Source organism: Perca fluviatilis, chromosome 18 (assembly GCF_010015445.1).
Source record: "Perca fluviatilis chromosome 18, GENO_Pfluv_1.0, whole genome shotgun sequence".
Lineage (NCBI taxonomy): Eukaryota > Metazoa > Chordata > Actinopteri > Perciformes > Percidae > Perca > Perca fluviatilis.
The window spans coordinates 32,536,303-32,560,147 of record NC_053129.1 but is presented as its reverse complement, the minus strand read 5'-3'; the positions used below and the strand labels follow the sequence as shown (position 1 = coordinate 32,560,147).

The 23,845-nt window shown below is 43.1% G+C and overlaps 1 protein-coding gene across 2 annotated transcripts in view; it reads right to left on the bottom strand.

The window, feature by feature from the left end:
• The window catches only part of senp6a (SUMO specific peptidase 6a), a 33,543-nt gene that overhangs the window by 9,130 nt on the left and 568 nt on the right, over nt 1-23,845 (bottom strand). Inside the window, exons 2-14 of one of the 2 annotated variants that reach the window (XM_039782844.1) lie at nt 22,993-23,013; nt 18,248-18,318; nt 16,973-17,067; nt 15,135-15,528; nt 12,494-12,735; nt 11,482-11,622; nt 11,338-11,371; nt 9,155-9,343; nt 6,121-6,314; nt 5,478-5,647; nt 3,354-3,470; nt 3,102-3,224; nt 2,908-3,000 (exon numbers count right to left, since the gene is read on the bottom strand). In XM_039782844.1, coding sequence (XP_039638778.1) covers nt 2,908-3,000; nt 3,102-3,224; nt 3,354-3,470; nt 5,478-5,647; nt 6,121-6,314; nt 9,155-9,343; nt 11,338-11,371; nt 11,482-11,622; nt 12,494-12,735; nt 15,135-15,528; nt 16,973-17,067; nt 18,248-18,318; nt 22,993-23,013 — 1,884 coding nt within the window. The remainder of the gene's footprint in view (nt 1-2,907; nt 3,001-3,101; nt 3,225-3,353; nt 3,471-5,477; nt 5,648-6,120; nt 6,315-9,154; nt 9,344-11,337; nt 11,372-11,481; nt 11,623-12,493; nt 12,736-15,134; nt 15,529-16,972; nt 17,068-18,247; nt 18,319-22,992; nt 23,014-23,845) is intronic. The other variant, XM_039782846.1, reaches the window with a different exon arrangement.

Below are 23,845 nucleotides of genomic sequence, written 5' to 3'. Positions count from 1 at the left end.
ACAATCTTTCTGCCTAAATATGGAATTTCTGAGTCTCAGAGTCGGCAAATCTGCCAAATTCTGCTTTGAGTGTTGCTTAACTGCATTTAAAAAAAACACTTTCCCGTGTTTTTGGTTTTGGCGCACAACTAGGTGGGCCAAAATGTTTTGTGAACCTACATTGATATGCGCGCCGGATCATAATCTGCAAGGGGCCGGATTTGGCCCGCGGGCCTTGAGTTTGACACGTGTGCCTTAAAGCTATAGCGCGTAGTTTCTGTCTCCCCCATGAGGAATTCTAAGTAATGGCAACAAAACTGTCGGCGCGTCCACATGATACAAGCCTTTCGTTATCGCGCATCCCACCCACCCCTCCTCCATACAGTTGCTAGTAGCCAAGGACGACACGGAGGATTAAAAAAACACAATGGACTCTTCAGAAGAGGTCACTACACTCGAGTTTCTGTGCGGGAAAGTCGCCGGACGCCACAATCTTCTGAACATAGTCATACTGAGAAACACAGAGAGAGTTGTGTGGAGCTGATGGTCTTAATTAGCTTTGTAGCAACTCATTTGGCAACGGCTTGAATTTAATGGCCGTCAATTAATATCCAAAAGTTACGCACTAAAGCTTTAAGGGCCTCTCTGGAAAATGAAAATCACATCAAGGTACAGACAAGTATAGTTTATTGACATGCTTTTATTGAGAAAAGTCAGATATATCTAAATGTATTACTGCATGTCGCTTTTTTTCCCCTACAAAAGTCAGCAAAAAAATGTCCTTAGCCATCATAAGAGTTCAAATCAAGCAAAACAAAGAAAACATTTTTAAAAGTAGGCTACCACACAGCTGACTCACAGCAACCCGTTTCTCAGCCTGAATATGAGAACTCTCTGCTTCTGGGGGATTTTCCGAGTGTCCTGCTTTGAGTGTCCTGAATTGCAGTTTGAAAAACCACCCGGGCTTTTTGGGGGTTTGGCGCACAACTAGATTACATTTATTGTGAGCCTTAATTAGTATGCGGGCTGGATTCAAACCTGCGCTGGGCTGGGTTCGGCCCACGGGCCTCGAGTTTGACACGTGTTGTAGAAGCTAGGGAATAAATATCCCCTGGGCTCTTACCTTTAACTCTCAGCTATGATAACTATCTGTGGTGTGATTTCGATAAGGAAGCGGAGCAGCTTTGTACTTTTGATTATTATCTAATCTGATTATCTGTCGGCCAGGACCTATTGTGTTCCTGTCTGGGCATGTTAACCCTTATGTTGTCTTCCCATCGACCAAGCAACTTTGGGTTTTTCTGGGTCAAGATTTGATTACAAAACTTATTTTTTCTTGCCCAAGTTTTTTGTCACTTATATCGTTTCTTCTTTTTCCAAAAATGTTGGCATTTTTTCCCCATGTTCTTTTATGAGTTATTTTCTTCACATGCTATAAAATTGAATAAAACACCCAGTCAATGAAAGTAGTGAACTGATCATTCATTTTACTTGTGAAGAGCGTTGTGCGGAACCATCCACGTTACTTTTTGGGACAATTTGGCTGAAAGAAACCCAAATTTCTGATATAGAAACTTTTTCAAAATGGGTCAAATTGGAGCCGAGGACAACAGGAGGGTTAATGTTTCTGTAAAACTAGTTTTGTAATATCTTATAGAATTTGTATGCAATATGTTTGCTCTCTAAAACAACAATAAAGAGACATTTAAATTTTTTTTTGAAAGGTCCCATGGCATGAACATTTTTTAACATTAATATGAGTTTCCCCAGCCTGCCTATGGCCCCCAGTGGCTAGAAATGGTGATAGGTATAAACCGAGCCCTGGGTATCCTGCTCTGACTTTGAGAAAATGAAAGCTCAGATGGGCCAATCAGGAATCTTCTCCTTATGAGGTCATAAGGAGCAAGGTTACCTCCCCTTTCTCTGATTTGCCCACCCAGAGAATTTGGCCCACCCAGGAGAAAGAGAGAGAGAGACATCATGGCTTTCAAACGAGCAAAGTGGCAGTTGGTCAAGGCCACACCCCCACCCTCCACCTTGCCCCCCCCTCTCTCCTCCTCAATAGCTACAGACACAGAAATGACACATCCTAAGGAAAGCTCATTGTGGGACTGGCTCTAGTGGCTGTAATTCTGCACCAAGGCTGAATTTCGGGAAAGAGACTTCAGATACAGTATTAAGGGACCACTAAGGTCTATATAAAAGAGACTTCAGATACAGTATTAGAGGACCACTAAGGTCTATATAAAAGAGACTACAGATACAGTATTAGGGGACCACTAAGGTCTATATAAAAAAGACTTCAGATACAGTATTAGGGGACCACTAAGGTCTATATAAAAGAGACTTCAGATACAGTATTAGAGGACCACTAAGGTCTATATAAAAGAGACTTCAGATACAGTATTAGGGGACCACTAAGGTCTATATAAAAGAGACTTCAGATACAGTATTAGGGGTCCAATAAGGCCTATATAAAAGAGACTTAAGATACAGTATTAGGGGACCACTAAGGTCTATATAAAAGAGACTTAAGATACAGTATTAGGGGACCACTAAGGTCTATATAAAAGAGACTTCAGATACAGTATTAGGGGACCACTAAGGCCTATATAAAAGAGACTTCAGATACAGTATTAGGGGACCACTAAGGCCTATATAAAAGAGACTTCAGATACAGTATTAGGGGACCACTAAGGCCTATATAAAAGAGACTTCAGATACAGTATTAGGGGACCACTAAGGTCTATATAAAAGAGACTTCAGATACAGTATTAGGGGACCACTAAGGCCTATATAAAAGAGACTTCAGATACAGTATTAGGGGACCACTAAGGCCTATATAAAAGCATCCAAAAAGCAGCATGTCATGGGACCTTTAAGCGGTACAGAATTGAAGTTGTGCGATTTGTCAAACTGAAGACTCACGACTCGTTGATGGGAACGAAAATGAAGTCCTTCTGGAACAGATCCACGTGCCGAGTCCACGTCTTAACCCTGTTGTGCTTCCTTTTCTGGATTCTGGAAAAATCAAAACAAAAAAAGGTTTGAAGAATTTCGCAGCGAAAACATCCCAACGTGGGACGTTAAAACCCCTGGTGTTGATTCTGTCTGACACTCACGGCAGGTTTGTTGTGTCGGGAGCGTTCCTCCGCTCCCTCTGGTTTAGTCTCTTGTAAAAGAAGGAGCTGAACACGTGGATTCTTTGTGCATCTTCTTTTTTCAATTTCTCTAAAACTAAATATCTAAAAGATAGGGGGAAAAACAAAACAACGGAAGGGTTGGAAACGAAAGCTTTTCCGTCACAGAGTGAATACAATGTATTGTGTGGGAGGCTATCACCTTGGTCTGCTACAGACGACCCAAATACTTACTTTAAATAAAAGTCTATGATAACGTCGTTTAGGAATTCTCCGTCATTAAGGCAGTGGAGGTCTTCATTAGTGACCGAAATGCCCCCTTTGGCCGGAGGAGGAGGGTACACCATTAATCTGGAAGACAAACAACAACAACAACACGGTTACACTGGGAGCATTAGCACAAGTGTCGCTTAGCGTAGATACGTGCCTGATCGTGCACCTGGCCATTCATAACGGAGGCGTATTTCTACGCGTGGTCACGTGTGCGTGTCTCTCTCTCTCTCTCTCATATAAAGAGACAGGAGTGGGGAAAACTGTGTTGTATTGCCTATATGTGGCTGTGTGTGTGTGTGTGTGTGTGTGTGTGTGTGTGTGTGTGTGTCTCTCTCTGTCCGTCCATCGGTCTCTCTCTCTCTCTCCGACAGAAAGACAGGATGAGTGGGGAAAACTGTGGTAATTGTAGCATATCTGTGGCTGTGTGTGTGTGTGTGTGTGTGGCTGTGTGTGTGTCTCTGTCTCTCTGTCCGGTCGGTTGGTCTCTCTCTCTCTCTCCGATAGAAAGAGACAGGATGAGTGGGGAAAACTGTGGTAATTGAAGCATATATGCGGGTGTGTGTGTGTGTGTGTGTGTGTGTGTGTGTGGCTGTGGCTGTGTGTGTGTCTCTGTCCGGTCGGTCGGTCTCTCTCTCTCTCCGATAGAAAGAGACAGGATGAGTGGGGATAACTGTGGTAATTGAAGCATATATGCGGCTGTGTGTGTCTCTCTCTCCCCCGCCCCGACGGTCGGTCTCTCTCTCCGTGTGTCTCGTTGTGAGAAGACAAGACCGCCAAAATCACCGTGAACCTGGCTGTTTCTATTTTGAAACGCATTTTAATTTGGAATATTTCGTTCTGTATTGACAGGTGCAATATTTGAAAATCGATAATTATTTATCATTATTTAAATTACATTTATATCAAAGCCTTCAACTTTCAAACATCAACATGTCATTTATTAAATGTATTTGTGTCAAAATGACATATAACATCTTTTGGTATTCTATTTTGCCTGGAAACACTTTCAACACGCTTGCGTGTCGCATGAAAAATAGGCGTCGGTCCTATTTCTAGCATGCACACGTTTTCGGCGCGGCTCATGCCGAGCCGGAGACATGCGTGTCACGCAGGCAGCTCTAACTGGTTAATAGGGCTGTGCAATTAATTGAATTTCGATTTCAATTTTGGCTCCCAATGATCACCAAAATAGTATAAATCGAGAAAAAACGATTATTTTGCCATGTTCTGTTTTGCAAGAACACTCTTATTTTGTCTTGTGTTCTTAATGACACGCGCATGCACACATCCGCACGCGCACATCCGCCCCTCCCGAAGCCAGTCAGGGAGGCAGGTCGTGTGCATATCATCCGCTGGAATTTAAAAACTCAGTGCGAGTAAAGATGGCAGCAGCGTTTGATAAGCAAAAAAAGGCAAAACCAAAAAAAGGCAAAACCAAAACTTGTTCCAGCTTAGTGGGGGTGCATAGGCATACTGCTCAAAAACAACATGAAAAACATAGTAATGTTCCCTCAGCATTTAGTTTTCTTGTTAAACTGTATGTAAATGAGCAGGGATGTTAAATCACCCGTTTCACGTAACGTTACTCTAAGGTACCGTCTATGTGCTGGATTTTTCCAAAGGTTAGCTAGCAAATAAGCGCACTGACTGCGACATTATTGTTGATATTTTGGCACAATGTTTAGTAATGCCAGTAGTAGTGGTCATAGTGAGTGAACATGTGATGTGAGATGCACACTGCGTTATGTCTGTGGAACTGTTCATTAGCTGTGTAACGTTATGTGTGATATCTGTAAAGCTGAACCGACTCACAGTAGTAAACCAGATGTTATTCTGATCCAAAGACTCTTTCTGTGAGATAAAGGACACTAACAGATTATACCCTGGACACTATCCATTATATCCAAATGTTAATGAGTAATCGGGTTAAATAATCGTGATTTCAATATTGACCAAAATAATCGCGATTATAATTTTTTCCATAATCGAGCAGCCCTATCGGGTAACATGGGAGCCGAAATAAAAACGCTCACGCCACGCAGCTAGTGTGCAGGACGCCTTTCAGGCAACTTAAGAGTCACTCACTTGACAATTGGTCCGGAGAAGGTGGGCTGGAGGTCCGTCATGTCCTCCTCTTCATCGTCAAAGTAGGCGCCGTTGTGTTGACGGGTGGCCATGCGCGTGCGACTGGGCATGGCGACCGGGCTCACCGGGGAGGCTGGGGGGATTTTGGGAGGGGTTTGAATCGGCTTCTCCTGCAGAGAGAGGGACACAATAAGAACCGACTTACAACGACAACGGTCACTATTGGAGTCTTGGATTTCTTTTCTTCAACATTTCTGCACATTTCACCCCCACCAAAATTAGACAAAGTGGAAAAATGCTAACCAATATTACCAATCACCAGTTTTCCATGACCACATTCAGAAGCCCTTTTTTGAGTCATTCAAATAAAAACAATCCCTAGATGTCTACAAACAAACTTTGTTGTAACTATGGGAGCCGAAACGTTCCCATTCTTTTCTCATGTCCTCCCTGTTCCCCACATTCACCTGTTCTAAAGTTAATACCTAAAAATAACTATTTGTGTGTGAATCTAAGCTCAATTTAGGGAAATGGGCCCAACAACCGTGTAGCAGAAAGAGAAAAAAGAAAGAAAGTAGAGAAAAGCTCAGGCATTTCAGCTCCTGAAACCTGTGCAGGTCTGTGTTGTCCCCCAGACGCCCACCTTCTCCTCCTTCTGTTTGGATGCCTTGTTGTAGTTGACCAGGCGGATGTTGGCCTCCTCGAAGGGCAGCTTGGCGGGGAAGTTGCTGAGGTTGTTGGTCCGGCCGATCTCGCCCAGGATGTCCTCCAGGATGGCCTGCTCCTTCATCGCCAGGCCGTTCTCAAAGATTAAAACGATGAACTTCTCATCCGACTCTGGCGGCACAGAGCGAGAGACAAAGTGGGCTTTTAGAAAGACTTTTTGCACATTTTATTTAGGGTTTCCCTTTCATTTTAAATGCAATAAATTGAATCGAAACATAAAGAAACGGTGGCCGGGTTGGCTCAGTGGGTAGAGCAGGCGCACATATATTTAGAGGTTAATGCCTCGACGCAGAGGTCCAGGGTTTGACTCCGACCTGTGACGATTTCCTGCATGTCTTCCCCCCCCACTCTCTCCCCTGTCCTGTCCATTAAAGGGGGAAAAGCCCAAAAAAAAATCTTTAAAAAAAACAAAGAAATTATATCTCTCATTAACAGTAGAGATGTTCTGATACCAATGCCTAAACCCCCCCCCCCCCGACTGCCCATTTCTCAAAACTGGCCAGTGCAACCCACCCAAAATGGTAATTTCCATTACATAATTAAAGACATTTGCAACACACATTGCAGAAAAGGCTAATTGCTGCAGAAAAATTCACCAGAATGCAGAACAAATGTGTTTGTTTTATTTCAATTTTCCTCAAAAGTGGAGATCTCAACCCCCCCCCCGATCAACATAATTTAGCCCCGAAGATAATCTACCTTAAAGTAGTTTAGATATGTGCTTCTTCCGATTGTCAAACTGGATAATACATTAAAGTTGTGTGGCGTTCATCGTTTGTGTTTCTTCATGTTTAACAACAATGATAGCAAATCATAACACATCCATACAGGGATAGAAGTATACAGTTGTTAAAACATAATAAAATACATGTATTTATTAACACGTTGGTATCGGATCAGTACTCCGTATCGGCCGCTAGCTCAGGTTAAAATGGTATCCGAACATCTCTAATTTATATTAATGTTTAGATCAGGGATCTTCAACAGGGGGTCCGGAGAGTCAATGCAGGGGGGCCTCCAAATAATTGTTAATTTTTGAAAGATTTTTGGAAAATTAAAAAAGGTCTTAACATGAATCCATTAGCAAATATAAATCGCCACTGATTACTGGCCTATAGGTAAGGTAGTCACTAAAATAGCCACTAACAGATAAAGTTAATCCTAAGCATTCACTGTGTATGTTTAACATTAAAACATGATTTATAAAATAATGCCAACAATTATTAGGCTATTTTACTGTAATAGCTTAGTATTCTATGCAAAAAAAAGATAGGCCTATGTATGAAGGCTTTAGGCCACCCTACACATTATTGTAGGCCCAGTTTAATATGCAACTTCATTTTACACAACATATATAGTAGGGGGTTCCTGCTCAATCTCTCTTTCAGTTAAGGGGTCCTTGGCTTAACAAATGTTGAAGACCCCTGGTTTAGATTATTTGCTGCGGCACTCCAGTTACATCATTTGCTTTGATTCTCATCGAGCTGTCTCAATCCATAATGCTTCATCAGACACTTCCATGACCATTTTAATATGCCATTTCTGCTTGAATGTACTGCAGCTATTTAGGAAATGAAGTTGGCAGATTATAAATAAAAAAAACTGTGAGCCCGGAAATGAATGATAAGGGAACACGAAGGCCAGCTACATTCAGTCAAGCAGAAAGGATGAACATTAAACTCACCCTGCTCTGTAGGAATGAACGGCGCAAAGTTGGATTCAGCACAAAAAGTACAAAATAAAAACTTCAGTTTCGTGCATTGTTTTACTACATTTAAGATCATAAGTGTAATTTATTGTGAGACTGAAGGACATATTCTGCTTTTATCCGATGCCTTTATCTCTTCTCCTGAAAACATGTGAGGCTTGATACTGTGATGGGAGTTTAACCTTTCACACACACACACACACACACACACACACACACACACACAAACACACACACACACACACACACACACACACACACACACACACACACACACACACACACACACAATAGGCCTCAGTGCATTCAGGTCATATCGGCGCTGCTGATCCAGCAGTGTAAACACGCAGAAGAACACAATGTGTTAGTTATCTCCGACTCTGCTCTGCTCTATGTCAAGCCACAGAACACCAAGCTGCATTAGATTTAAGTTTTTTAAGCTTTTTTTTCCTATTTTTTTTGGCACTATTTATAGTTTTTGTCGATTTTTTCTGCGGTTTGACATTTTTGTCACTTTTTTCAATGTTCTTTTATCGTTTTTCCTTCTTCAAAAGCTATGAAATTGAATAAAAAACCCAAATTCAATGAAAGTAGTGAACTGATCAATTATTTTACTTGTGAAGAGCATTGTATGGAACCATCCACGTTATATTTTTTTTGACAATTTGGTTGAAAGAAAACCCAAATTTCTTTTTGAAAATGGGTCCAATTTGACCCGAGGACAACAAGAGGGATGAATGTAGCCATAGTCTATATCGACGACGTTCCACTTCCGGGATTGTTGAGGTGCCGACGACAATGTCTGCCCGATGTCCCTCATTCCCCCCCCAACCCTATTATTTAAACCAGAGATATTAAACAGGGGGTCCGTGACCCCTAGGGGGTCCTTAGAGTAAGTGCAGGGGGAGCCGCCAAATTATATCTAAAATTTTCTTTTTTCAAAAGTTCAAATATGTCTGAAAATATACAATAATATGAATCCAACCTATTATTAGGAAAGATAATTTGGCCTTTTTGTGAAAAAAAACAACATTTAATTTGCACACTGAAGATAAGCTTATTATAGGTAAAGTAGCCATATGGTAGCCATAGAGGTACGCTTAAGGATTCACTGTGCCTTCTACATGTATGTTTAACATTAAAACATGATATATATGTACAGTAGTAGGGGTTTACACTGTAAACTACCGCGGTGATGGAAACACCCTTGATTTACACTGTAACTGTGGCGTTTTGTACTTACGGTCCCCGGCGCAGTCGTACCAATGCGCTCCCTTCTCCTTGGACATGTTGAGCTGCGTGCGCAGGCGGACGCACTCGACCTGAGTCGTCTGGAAGAACAAGACGGGAAGTTTCCGGACGCTGCACCACTCGCAGCTGATCAACTCCGACGCCTGAAGACAAACCTTCTCCACCGTGTTGGGCTCCGGCCCTGACGACAAACAAGCTTGTTTTTACAAAAATACGTCCCATAGAGGAATAAAAACATGACATTAAAGCAAATCTAAACTCAACGAACCTCCACAAGACCGAGCACAGACAGTACATATAGAACTTGATTTAAAGATATGCCAACATCGAGATATGAGGCTAGATATGACACGATATCATGATGTCTTTTCCTGGTTTTAAAGGCTGCGTTACAGTAAAGTGATGTCAATTTTAGGACCTTAACAGACTTGCTAGCTGTTTTTGAAAAAAAGTCCCTGGTACCTGCTAACAGGTACTTTTTTTTAGTGTCAGCTGAGGAGCTGAGGAGATACCAAAACGTGACGTGAAAACCTGCAGACCGCTGATTGGTCGGAGAGAATCCTCTCACTGCGTCATCATTGCTAGCGACAGACGAAGGTGTCCTGAACAAACCCGCCATTTTTAAATACTTTACCCAGTGGTGTGTTTTTGCTGCCTCCAGCTTCTTTAGAAACTAAATGTGTTTTCTGGCAAACAGCCACACGCTGAGAGTCAAAAACAACACAACTTCCACGTTCTCTGTGTGTCTGTGTGTGTGTGTGTGTGTGTGTGTCGCGTTAGGTCACGGCAGTTTCCTGCGGCGGCGCTATGACGACCAGCCAGGCTCGCCTCACGCGTGAGGTACTGAATCTGCGATGGCAAATGGAGGACGGGGCGCCGCGGCCGAGCCGAGCTGGTACTAGCAGTGGGTAGGCGCCATTAGTCTTTGCGTCCACGTTATTGGTGATCATTTATCAAAACAGTCAACGCTACAGTATCGCCGCTATATCGGCATCCATGTATTTGGTCAAAAATATTGCAATCTTTTACTTTTTCCATTTTGCCCAGCTCTAATTATGAAGTGTTATATTAACGTTTTATTGTCCCTCTGCAGATGAATGCTGGCCTGCAGAAGGATGTTTTTGTTATGCTCACTAAAGTCAAAGTATATTTGTGAATGGTGTGATGCCAAACATCTGGTTTTATTATCCAGTTATAACTCAAGAGTAATAAAACCACACACAAAAAAAACTAATCTTGGCTGTCATTTTTAGGCTTCGATGGAAATAAATATGATAGATAGTAGGGGTGATATATGTTGCTTCTTCCAGTGCATCATATTTCTCGCTAGTGTTTTTGCAGATTTTAAAGTGCCCATATTATGCTCATTTTCAGGTTCATAATTGTATTTTGAGGTTGTACAAGAATAGGTTTACATGGTTTAATTTTCAAAAAACACCATATTTTTGTTGTAATGCACATTGCTGCAGCTCCTCTTTTCACCCTGTGTGTTGAGCTCTCTGTTTTAGCTACAGAGTGAGGCATCTCACTTCTGTTCCATCTTTGTTGGGAGTCACACATGCTCAGTACCTAGGTAAGGACTACTAGCCAGTCAGAAGCAGAGTATGAGGGTGTGTCCCCCCAGAAAAAAAAAAAAAAAAAAAAAGAGTAAAAAAAAAAAAAGTTTTTTTTTTTTTCTTTTTTTTTTTTTTTAGGTCTGCCGTCAGAAGCAGAGTATGAGGGCGTGCCCTGACAGTACCTAGGTAAGGACTACTAGCCAGTCAGAAGCAGAGTATGAGGGCGTGCCCTGACAGTACCTAGGTAAGGACTACTAGCCAGTCAGAAGCAGAGTATGAGGGCGTGCCACGCTAGCAGCTAGGCGAGCATTATAACGTGTGTTACAAAGTCTCTGAAGTAAAGGCTGGACTACAATAGAGCTGTTTGGAACAGTTTGTGAACAACAAAGATATATAACACAATAAAGGAAAAGGGCAAAAGCCAAAAAGCACAATATGAGCACTTTAAAGAAATAAAGCTGTTGAAGTGTGACTAAACTAATCTCTGCTGGCCAGCACGGACAGCAAACCGCGCCGCTGCATCTTCCTGAAACAGCAGACAGACGGTTGCTGCCGTCTGATCCAACAGCTCTGCACCGAGTTTCATCTACTGAGTTCATTACTGCGGGTGCGCTCGTACCTTCAGTTTCCAGCTGGACGTGGTCGATGGAAAACTGACAAAGACAAAGAACAGGGTAATGTCATTTATCATTCATTTAGTTATTTTCTCTAAATATACCGCAGAGATTAAGATTTTAGCATGAAAGAAATGAAAAGCACTCACGACGACAGGCTTGGTCACCATCCTGCGTAGAGTTCCCACCCTCACGCTCCGACACTCCAGTATGATGCTGCCACACTTGTCGGGCGCGAATTTGGGCTTCTTTATCCGCGGTGAAAACTGCTCAGGGGGCTGATTTCCAAACTGCGAAAGAAAAAGAGATGCTCTTTCTCACATTTTGTTTCATTTCACTGCTGATCAACATTTTCGCACACCCTGCACGCACTATACAGCCTTCTCTTCCTTTCTAAAGCGGTCACATCACATGTGTTTAGAATGGTGTCTTTTTACAAACTTTAGGGTTTTCCCTACCTAAAAAAAAATAAAAAATAAGCCACGGTGCCTCTGCAAAATAGCCTCAGGAAGGAACTTGTTTTGGTGGAACATGTGTACGATCACTGGAGTTTTCAAAACAAAGAAAGCCCAAGGCAACAGATATCCGGCTGAAATGAGTGAAATCCAACGGAGCAATCCTGGAAGTGGAACGTCAAGGATATAGACTAACGTGGCGGCTGTGGCCCAGGTGTAGAGCGGTCAATTACCAATCAGAAGGTTGGGGGTTCGATCCATGGCCCTGCAGTCCCATGTCCTTGGGCAAGACACTGAACCCCAAATTGCTCCCGATGCTGTTCCCTTGGTGTGTAAATGTGTGTGAATGTTTATCTGATGAGCAGGTGGCACCTTGTATGGCAGCCTCGGCCACAGTGTGTGAATGTGTGTGAATGGTGAATGGCTCCTGTACTATGTAAAAGCGCTTTGAGTAGTCTAGAAAAGTGCTATATAAATACAGTCCGTTTACATTTAACGTTAATGTGTCTACTTCAGCTGAAAACTGAGAAATTTCTTTGCCTTTTATTAAACGTGTACAAATAACTCAGAATAATCTGACACACAAAAGAAATCCCCCATATAGCCAAAACAAAAATATGCGGTGATGGCGATGATGACATCATAACCGCGGTAGTGGCACGTCACGGCCGGTACTGCGGCGATGCGGCCCCTAACCGGGTCTCACCTGATCCTTCATGCGGGCTCTCCGTGGTATCGTGATCTTCATGTTGACGTCTTCGAAGAATCCCGTGTTCAGATCGTCCGGCTCGCCGCCGGCGCTCTTCACCGCCGCCTCCACTCGGCCACCAGAGGGCGCCGGCGAGGAGTGGGCCGAGTCGGCGGGCCGGGGGGAAACGCTGTCCAGTCTGTTGACACTTCCTGTGCTCGCGTTGTCGGCCTCCTCCTCGTCGTCGCTGGACAGGACGACTGGGGGGGGGACATCGGGGCGTTGTGAGAACGGGGAGAACTGTTGAACATCTTTGACATTTTCTTACCAACCACTACCCTGGAAACCCAGAGTTCTCGCGAGAGCACAATTTGAATTTGCTCAGCGAGTCACTCTGGCATTCAGTAATGATGCTCATTAACTATGCCCTTGTAGCCGAGCTGCACCAATCACATCGGTGTATCTGATATAGGCGGGGCCAGAGGCGAGCTAAACAGATGACGACAGCGCTGCGACGTCAAAGTCATTAGTAAACATTGCAAGATGGCTACGGATGAACACCAGTTGTTAGCTACCAGTTATCTCCTCTGGTAGCTAAGAGTTTAATCTACCAGTTAGCTCCTCTGGTAGCTAAGAGTTTAATCTACCAGTTATCTCCTCTGGTAGCTAAGAGTTTAATCTACCAGTTAGCTCCGCTGGTGGCTAAGAGTTTAATCTACCAGTTAGCTCCTCTGGTAGCTAAGAGATTAATCTACCAGTTATCTCCTCTGGTAGCTAAGAGTTTAATCTACCAGTTAGCTCCTCTGGTAGCTAAGAGTTTAATCTACCAGTTATCTCCTCTGGTAGCTAAGAGTTTAATCTACCAGTTAGCTCCGCTGGTGGCTAAGAGTTTAATCTACCAGTTAGCTCCGCTGGTAGCTAAGAGTTTAATCTACCAGTTAGCTCCTCTGGTAGCTAAGAGTTTAATCTACCAGTTAGCTCCGCTGGTGGCTAAGAGTTTAATCTACCAGTTAGCTCCGCTGGTGGCTAAGAGTTTAATCTACCAGTTAGCTCCTCAGGTAGCTAAGAGTTTAATCTACCAGTTAGCTCCGCTGGTAGCTAAGAGTTTAATCTACCAGTTAGCTCCTCTGGTAGCTAAGAGTTTAATCTACCAGTTAGCTCCGCTGGTAGCTAAGAGTTTAATCTACCAGTTAGCTCCTCTGGTAGCTAAGAGTTTAATCTACCAGTTAGCTCCTCAGGTAGCTAAGAGTTTAATCTACCAGTTAGCTCCGCTGGTAGCTAAGAGTTTAATCTACCAGTTAGCTCCTCTGGTAGCTAAGAGTTTAATCTACCGGTTAGCTCTGCTGGTAGCTAAGCGTATAGGGTTTAGCGTGTATTGTTGTGATTGGTCGTAGTGTTATCCAATAGCGTGCAGTGAGATTTTCAAATGCATGCTTGGTGTCGCCCCTCGAGCTGGATTTCCAGGCTAACCAACCACTGCACTTTGTTGGATTTAAAAAAATGTCATGTGTATTTTTATGCAGACTTGAGGCCTTACTGCACCTAATCCAACAGAAAAATAGTTCTGTATCCCTCCCAAAAATGTACAATTTTAACATAGATGATCCATTGACATATTAAAAGGCTTTTGGATCCAGATGCAACACTTTTTATTGTTAAAATAACAGCACCCTCTGAGCGCTTTCCTGGTTCCTTATTTTGAATTTTTTTCTTTTTTGTTCTCTCATTTATGTCACATTTGCTTTTTATCTGGCAGAGAACTATTTTATAAAAGAGGAAGAGATAATTCATTTCATTACCGAACTTCTTTAATGTACATACACTAAGCCAAGTGGTCTTCTGGAGGGCAGCTTGCTTTGCTTTGAATATGTTGTGTATATATGTATTTATATATACTGTATGTATTTATATATACTGTATGTGACACTGTTGGAATCTAGCCGCCTGTGTGTTTGCTTACTTTTCCTCCAGCAGTGACGTCTGTTAGGTGGAGTAATGTTTGTTTTACTCTAATAATCTGGCTGTGTAGTGTTGAGAGAAATTTGGACTTGACGTGCAGAGTCCAGTTTGTGCAGAACCCTGCATTTAGAAAGCCCACACTTATGACAGACTTTCCTCATCTGTACCCCACAACGCGCCTGTATACTTTAGCAGTACAACTCTGCTGGATGACTTGCGTCAGAAAGGGTTGAAAATTGGGTGCTATGGTGTCCTAGGGGTACGTGACATTTTTTGCAAAATATTTCAGTTCCAAGGCTGTCGTTTTTTGCTATTTTCAAAGTTTTTGAGGCTGTTTTTGAAGTCTGTCACCTTTTTTTGAAGGTTGTCGTTTGTTTTGACCTATTCTTGCCTTTCTTCTACTGTCTATTTTTAAGTTTTTGTCACTTTTTTCGAAGTTTTTTCTCATTTGTTTCGAAGTTTGTTGCTTATTTGAAATTTGTCACTTTTGTCGCCCTAGTGCTGCCTTCCTTCTTTCATTTTTTCCCCCCAAGTTTTTGTTACTATTTCCGGCCTATTCTTGCATTATTTCCTTCTTTCTACTGTCTTTTTCAAGTTTTTTTTTTTTTTTTTTTTTTCTGTTTTTGTCTCCTTTCTTCATCAGCATTTAAATGTTTTCCAGATTTTTTTGTGAATTATCAGTACTTCTTCTATTACTCACTGGGGTCGTTGAGCTCGTGCTGCTGCGCCGCGGCCCTCTTCCCTTTGCCCGTGTTCCTGGCTCCGCAGCAGCCCGACGTCCCGGCTAACAGCGGCGGCCGGCCGTTGCTCAGAGGCAGCACGCTGCCCCTGATGCTCGTGATCCGTACGGGCAGAGTCTCTCCGCGCGGCCCCCTCATGGTCGTCGCCGGTTTGTAGAAGTTCTGGGGCAGGCCGTTTGGTCCGGGGGAGGGCTGGGACCGGATTGGGGGCCGCGGGGTCAGGGATGACAGCGTGGCCTGCTGGGGACAGGGCAGCAGCACCGCGCCGCTCCCGCAGCTCTGACACTTGGTGACGTCCTCGCTCGGCTTGTTGCACGTCAGGCACACCGAATGGTAGACGGTCGGCCGCACAGGCTGCCGAGAAATAAAAACTTGTTAAAAAGGGGGAATAGCTTTAGTATTATTGCCAGACCTTCCTCCACAGCGCTGCGGAGGAGGGTCTGACTAGTCCACACAGCATTCCGGGATCTGATAAAAACATGCTCTGGTTTATTGGCATTTCTTTAAACCAATCACAATCGTCTTGAGCGGCGCTAAGCCCCGGAAACAAGCCAGGAGCTGTAATTACAAAACTACACAATTATAGTATAAATATTAGGGCTGGGGTGGGGGAATAAAAAATTGTACGTATCGTGAATTGATTACTCTCCCTAGAATCAATATTTTTATTTATTTATGTATTTTACCAATGATTCAGCTAAATATTTTCTGTTTATACAGTACCGTCGATGGTGTCGGTTTCTAGTAAAACACGGGTACTTTGGAGGACTGCAGGAGGTCAGTGTCCCCCTAGGGGTACTTTGGAGGACTGCAGGAGGTCAGTGTCCCCCTAGGGGTACTTTGGAGGACTGCAGGAGGTCAGTGTCCCCTTAAGGGTACTTTGGAGGACTGCGGGGGGTCAGTGTCTCCCTAGGGGTACTTTGGAGGACTGCAGGGGGTACGTGTACTTTGGAGGACTGCAGGGGGTACGTAACATTTTTTGCAAAATGTTTTTCAGTTTCAAGGCTGTAGTTACTTCTGTCTTTTCTCTCTCTTTTAGCCTTTCTCCATCATCATTTGGACACACATTTAGTGTTCCAGGTCCAAGGCTGTTGTTTAGTAAATCTATCGCTGACATCGCTGTATTCTTCCTCTTTATAGAGACTTTTTTTTTCTACCAAAAATTATTCGCGCTGGTTAGGGGGTACATGGCTTAAAATAACCTGTTCATAGGGGGAACATTATTGAAAAAAGCTTGAGAACCAGTGCTGTAGACTACAGGTGGATAAACGGATCCCAAAACAAGCCGACAAACCCCAACTTCTGACATATTATCACCTTATGAATGTGTTAAGGCTGTTGTTAACGTTAGAAAAATAATAAGCAACCCAAGACACAAATCATCATCTTATGTGCAGCTTGTTTTTTATAATATCATCTTTAGCTCTGCTTTGGTATAAAACAACTGCTGAAAGAATATATCGGACTAGATGCTGAAACACTGAAAATGTGCCCGTAAAATGAAACTAAATAAAATCTATAAAACCTTTAAGAAAAACTATATTGACAAAAAGGTAAAAAAAATGTTTTTAAATTGAACGTAAATCAATTCAGTTTTAGTTTTTTGAAGCACTGTTACTTCACTAGTGGAAAAAAAAGGAGACAGCGTGAATTTCCGTCAACTCTTGTGACATTGAACCACAGACACTGAAGCTGACTGACACCGTCCCCAGCTCAGACTGAGAGGAAGGACAAGTGTGCAGTTGATTTCTGGGTAACGTAGTCTGGACCTCTGTGCTGCTGCTGCGTCGGCTCTTACCTCGGCTGCTTTGACCTGCGAAGGAAAAGTACAGTAGTCCTCCGACGATTTCCTCTTGTGCTGGATGCTGCGACGCTTTATGTTCAGGGTGTCCTCTTCTGAAAAAAGGGTTAAACAAAGAAACTATCAAGACAAAATCTATTATTCACATAATTGATGCGGTCTTCTGAGGAGAAATCTTATCCGGTTTTATTTTTCTAATATGAACACTGTCCGGAGTTTCCCCCTTTCTAACATGTAGCACACGAACAGGAGATTGTCTGTGTCGGATGCGTTCTCACTTCCTGGAAATACTTTGATTGGTTTTTGGCGAGGGCTGGCGCCTGCGTATAGCGTGCAGGAGACAGGAAACAAAGCGGATTACACCGCGGCCACGTAGCGGATTACACCGCGGCCACGTAGCGGATCTCATTTGGTCATAAACAACAGTCTTTTGCAGTCTGACGATTTCGGCGTCGGCCCATACCGACAGAAGAGAGTAATGTAAATCACGCTTCTTTTACACCCTTGAATGTTTGTTCCGGTTTGGCGCCAGCCGCCCGATAGAAAACGCCATCAACACACCTGTGGGGGTCGCTGTGAATCCTCCCGACAATGAGCTGTTCTACATTTAGCTCCCCCCTCCATGGTCAACGTTCTTTTCCAATTTTCTTTTCCAAGACTGTCAGATTGTTTCGTATTGGTGCAGTTGTTTGGGTTAGGGAGCTTTTTCTTAGCCGAGCGAGTGATCCACGTGCGCTCTTCTCCATTCGGCCAGGAGCTTTGAGGATTAAAACGTGGGAGGCCTGAGATCTCCTCCTCTGCTTCGGCACAGAGCTGCAGCCCTGCAGATGCTGCTGGCTGCCACACACACACACACATCATCACAGGCACAAACCTGCCCACACACACAGATACTGATCAGTACAATCACACAATTCTCACACACACACACACACACACACACACACACACACACAACACACACACACACACACACACACACACACACACACACACACACACACACACACACACACACACACACACACACTTCTCACAGATGCTGCGCACACACGAGCGCCAAAGCCACATACAAGCCAACCACACACACACCACATCCATGCAGAGACACAAACAAACACACACACACGGTTCAGTCTTTTCCTCCCAGAAAGAGGAACACAGCGTGCCCAAAAATAACCAGCTTTCAGCCAGTAAATCACCCTCTTCTCTCTTTAAAACCGCTTTTCAAAAGAATCCCGTGTGATGCGTTTGGAGAGCTGTGAACTCTACCTGAGATCTCTGGACAGGTGAGGACGATGCTGTCCACTTCTACAGCTTGCTGCGAGGTGGAGAAGTCGTTTCTGCAGGAGGACAGAAGACAACGTGGTCAGTGAATGAAATGGCTGCATTAAACATGTTTTACATACATCCAACAGCAGCTGGGGGCAGGTTTTTGCCACGCTGGCAGGCGATGCTAAAAGTGCAACTCCGAGGAGCTTTCAAGGTTTTACATTTTGCATTTATTGTGTAAGACTTGGGTTTGTTTTTAATGATTTCTTGCCAAGACTGCAAGTAAAAAAAGAGTTTTCCCAAACTGAGAAACACACCAACTTCTTCCAAATCGTTAAATGGAAAAATTCAGCCACAGCGGTGTGGCTGGCTTACAGATCCATCGTTGCATTTTTATTTTATTTTTTTATATTAGACTAGATTAGATTCAACTTTATCGTCATTGCACATGTCACAAGTACAGAGCAACGAAATGTAGTTACCAGTGTGTAATGTCTAACCAGAAGTGCCTAAGCAGTGATTAACCCTTGTGTTGTCTTCCCGTCGACCATTGACTTGTTGTCCTTGTGGGTCAAAATTGAAAATTAACTTTTTGCCGATTTTTGCTTTTTTTTGCAATGCTTTTGATGCTTTTTTAAAAACGTTTTTGTCACCGTTGTTTATTCATGGTCAATAAACCTAATTCAAACGACATTATACCTCATTTTTGAGTTACAAAAAAACAGAAATTATGTTAAGATCAGAGGATGTTGAGTGAATCACAGACTGCTGTATATCAAAGTTTAGTCAGAATACTGTTTTAAAACCATTTGAAATTTTTTTCAGAATGCTAAAAAGTTTTTTACAAAATACCCAAAAATCCAATAAAAATATTCATTAATTTTACCTGTGAAGAACATGGTCATCCATGTTAATTTTGGGGCAATTTGGTTGAAAGAAACCCATATTTCTGATATAATAACCTTTGAAAACAGGTCAACACAAGGGTTAAATACATATTAAATAACATTTCAAGTGTTGCACACGGGAACTTAGCCTACTTTGGATGCATCGTGAGCTAAACTGGGTAACGTTATCACTGTCGCTGTGTCCCGAGCCAGAGCGTTGAGAGATTATTGTAGCAACCATAAAAATAACTTCAATGAATACAGCACATTTCATGAAACCCAAGGAAGCAAAGTACAGGGGGAAAAGAAAATAGTAAGCCAAAACAAACACAAACTGATGTGTGACTGTAGCGCTGTCTACCTGCTGTAAATCATTTTGCGACCTTGCGGAAAAAAATAAATCAGACCCTGGGCAAAGGCATTAACCCTTGTGTTGTCCTCAGGTCGAATTTGACCCGTTTTCAAAAGTTTTTAATATCAGAAATATAGGTTTCTTTTAACCAAATTGACCAAAAATAACATGGATACATGTATGTATTTTGCATGGAACCCAAACACCATTCTTGGCAGATAAAAATTCATGATTACTTTCATTGAATTTTGGGTGTTTTATTCAAGTTTATTAGCCTGGCTCTGCCCTCCTACGTAATGTACTTCCGCTCAATTTAGATTTTCCTTCAGTGCTCCGTCTGGGTTGGCGGTATATTCGTGGGTTTTCTCCGGTCAAATCTTTACCGGTCCAATCAGCGAACAGAGGACGTGGCTGAGAACGATGATGCTGAGGTTGTGCGCTAGTTTGAGTTGTAGTTCTGTAATGGCGGCGGAGAAAGATGCGAGCGAAGCCATTCGGTCCGTTGTAGCAACTCTGCCGAATATCCAGAAGTTAAAGCCCGAGCAAGAACAGTCTTTGCCGAGTTGTGTTGGGGGGCCATGATGTTGTGGCCCTCCTCCCCACGGGGTTCAGGAACAGTTTGATCTTCCAGCGCGCTCCGTTAGTGGTGAAGGAGTCGGCTAAGGCTAAGGCTAAAGCTAGCGATGCTAAGCCAATAGTGGTTGTCGTCTCCCCTCTTGTTAGCCTGGTCCTACCAGACAGTACGTAGGAGGGCGGAGCCAGGCTACCAGAGTGGCTCTGGGCAGATCCAGAGTGGCTCTGGGGATCCAGAGTGGCTCTGGGCAGATCCAGAGTGGCTCTGGGCAGATCCAATAGTTGTAAACTTCAACAGAGTACCCGTCTTCAAGGAAGTTAACACTTGTCAATGGAGAGAAGCCAGACTCTCTGGATAAATGAAATGTACCAGAGTCTGGTAGGACCAGGCTAATGGACCAGAGTCTTGTAGGACCAGATGGACCAGAGTCTGGTAGGACCAGATGGACCAGAGTCTGGTAGGACCAGGCTAATGGACCAGAGTCTGGTAGGACCAGGCTAGTTTACCAGAGACTGTTAGGACCAGGCTAATGGACCAGAGTCTGGTAGGACCAGGCTAATGGACCAGAGTCTGGTAGGACCAGGCTAATGGACCAGAGTCTGGTAGGACCAGGCTTCAATTTTATAGCATTTGAAAAAGAAAAAAACACAGTATCCTGATTAAACTTTGACAAATACCAGTCTGTGATTCACTCAACACCCAGAAGGACAACAAGTTCATGGTGGACAGGAAGACAACACAAGGGTTAATAAAAAAAAAATAGCGACCTTTTCACTGTTAGTCCCATTTGCTGTTACAGGTCATTCATGATCATCAGATGAGAAATTACAGTTTTAGAAACATTTAAAAGTTACATGCGTTAGATTAAATGTTTTTAAACGAATTTTTCTAAAGATAGCTGTCAAAACTAGCGTTTAATTGCACATTGCGACGTGCTCTCTATGACGGTAAAGCTTCAAATGAATCTTGAATAATTGACAGTGACTGTGAGCTGCAGCTCTGCTGAGGCTGGAACAGGATATGAATCAGTTATGAGCTGCTGCAGTCGGCGTGAACGCAACCTGAGCGGGAAAAAGGGTTTTCATGTTTTCAAAGCTATCACGGACACGGTGCTGCGGAGGGATCTCCAGCACTGCCGGTTGAAACATCGGCTTTCCAGTTCTGTTCCGAAACTCTAATTAACACCAAAAATAAATAAATAAATGTGTATACCACAGTCTGGTTGAATACTCCATTCTGATTGGCTGCAGGGTGCCCATAAAAAAGTGATGTAGGACACCTACTACTGTTCTAAATGAATGCGCTACATTAAAAACAATAAGGAAATGTGGATCTGTTATTTCCAACACTGTGAAGTGCTCCAGTGCCTCGTCCTCTGAACACCACAGGATGGCGCTAACACACACGCTGCAAGAAGTAAGTATTAAAGGCCGGGACACATCAGGCCGATTATCGGCCGTGGGACAGTCTGGCGAGGTCGGTGACTCAAATCCGTTCGCTGTGTCCCGTGCCGTCGTCAGTCTGGGGGTCTGTCGGCGTTCATTTTGGCCGACCTGACGTGTTCGGTCGGCGGCAGGGCAGTCGGGACTCACCCGGAAATGGCGAGCGGAATGAGCGTGACTACAGTCTCTCAAAATCTGATGAAAATCTTTTAAACTGACCTTTGTTGAGCTGAAATGAAGACAGATTCAGCAACTGCACGGCCTATTTCTCTCTTAAAATGTTTTCAGAAACATGTTTCAGTGAACTATTTTAGTATAATATGAGATATCGTATTCTGAACGGCCGCCATGACAGTCTGGCTTTGAATTTCCGGAGAAAACAAACCCATGCGATGCGTTCGTCCAATCAGCTGCCGGTTTTCATTTATTGGGCAACAATACAGAGTAGCGCCGCCTGCTGTTATGGAGATGTATTACCTCTCGTCTTTTTGGTCTGTTCTGTGGCAGTTTTTTGGACCTCGGGACGCGACTGATCATATCGACAGGGTTTTCTGTGTCTACACCATTAGTGACCCTCTGAGCTGACTTTGGCTCCTATGACGGCTGCTCTTAGCATCCTCGCTCCTAGCTCCTCAGTTATTAGTGAAATACCTGTTCCTGTGCAAGTACTGTGTTGCTCTTTCTAATCCCCTCATTAGCTTGAAAATATCAAACAAATATAGGTTTTCATGAAAACAAACAAACCCTCAAAACATTTGGCCTCACGCTCAGATCACGTTTGAGCAAATATTTGAAAAAGATTGTTAGCAGTTCGGCTTGGGTCGAGCCTGAATGCATCAGGCCGATTTGGACTAGGACTGACATTTAAATTAAAGTCAAACCACGGCAGCGACATTCAGACTAACACTCTAAACCGGTGTTTCTCAAAATGGGGGTACGCGTACCCACTAGGGGTACTTTGGAGTACTGCAGGGGGTACGTGAGATTTGTTGCAAAAATGCTAAATTTAAAAAATATGTCATGCATTATTCTGAAAAAAATTATACTATAGCATTTAAATGTTTTTCAGTTACACGGTTGTTGTTTAGTAAATCTATCACTGCCAGCGCTGTATGGTAGCCTGTATCGTTTTGGGGCTACTTGGCTTAAAAAAAACAATTCAAAAGGGGGTACATTATTGAAAAACCTTTGAGAACCACTGCTCTAAAAACTGTTAAAAGTGGCAAACATTTAAGCAGCGTTACTGCTTCCTTGTGCAGTCAGTTTTGGTCACAGTCATGCATGAGCTGCATTTTACACGAGATTTAAAAATAAATAAAGGAAACCACACACTGACATAAAGTCCCACAGCATGTCGACAGAGATGCTGCTGCAAACACAAGCCTGAGATACAGTAAATGGATACGCACAATGTTGGGGGACATAAAAAGAGCGTGAAATGAGATCCAGTCTGTGAACTCGGGAGTGATGCTGCTGGATCAAATTCTTACCTTTCCTTCAAGTCAAGGCTGCTTAAAGATAAAAATCAAAAAGGGAGAAACTTCTCACTAATGCAGCAGTTCATTGATTTGTTCTTTTTACAGCCTACACTTCCATTAAAGGGATTTTATTTTACATCAGTCAACTCTTTTGATAATCTACTTGAGTCATTTTTTATGGAAAAAAGTAAAACATTCTCTAACTCCTAATATTTTTCAGAAGTTTTAATTTTTCATTCTTGAAGAATTACCCAAACCGATGAATCGATTATCCAAATAGTTGCCGATTCATTGAATAGTCGACGACTAATTGTTTCATCTGTGCAGCTGTGCTTTGAATGGTGCCAAAATGTAGAAAATATATGTTCAAAAGGAGTTGTAGCCCACAGCAAAACTCACTCAATCCATGGCAACATTATACTTCCCGTTTACATTCCCCCACATTATGGGAAGTTTAGTTCCCCAAACTAAAAGCGTGATTAATCCACAAATAAGTCATTTTAAGTAAGATGGGAAAGGAGAGGAGCACAAGTAAAAGGCCAATTTATACTTCTGCGCAAATCAACGCCCGTCTACCTACAGAGGGTATGCGGAGATACGGACCTCTACGTAGCCTGACGCGTAACCGCACCGAAAAATGTAATGCTTGGTAGCGTTGCATTCCCGACTCATTTCCTGGTTCTCCTTTTCCACAAACAACATGAAATCGAGGAGAGGGTTAACTTTTCCTGCTCCAGATTTCAGAAAGAACAGAGGAGACAATTTGTTTCTCTCACTTTGACTCTAGAGTCGCTACTCGCTCTGAAGCTAATCGCCGTCACTCTCTCACTCACTCTACCACACACACACACCGTACACACACAGA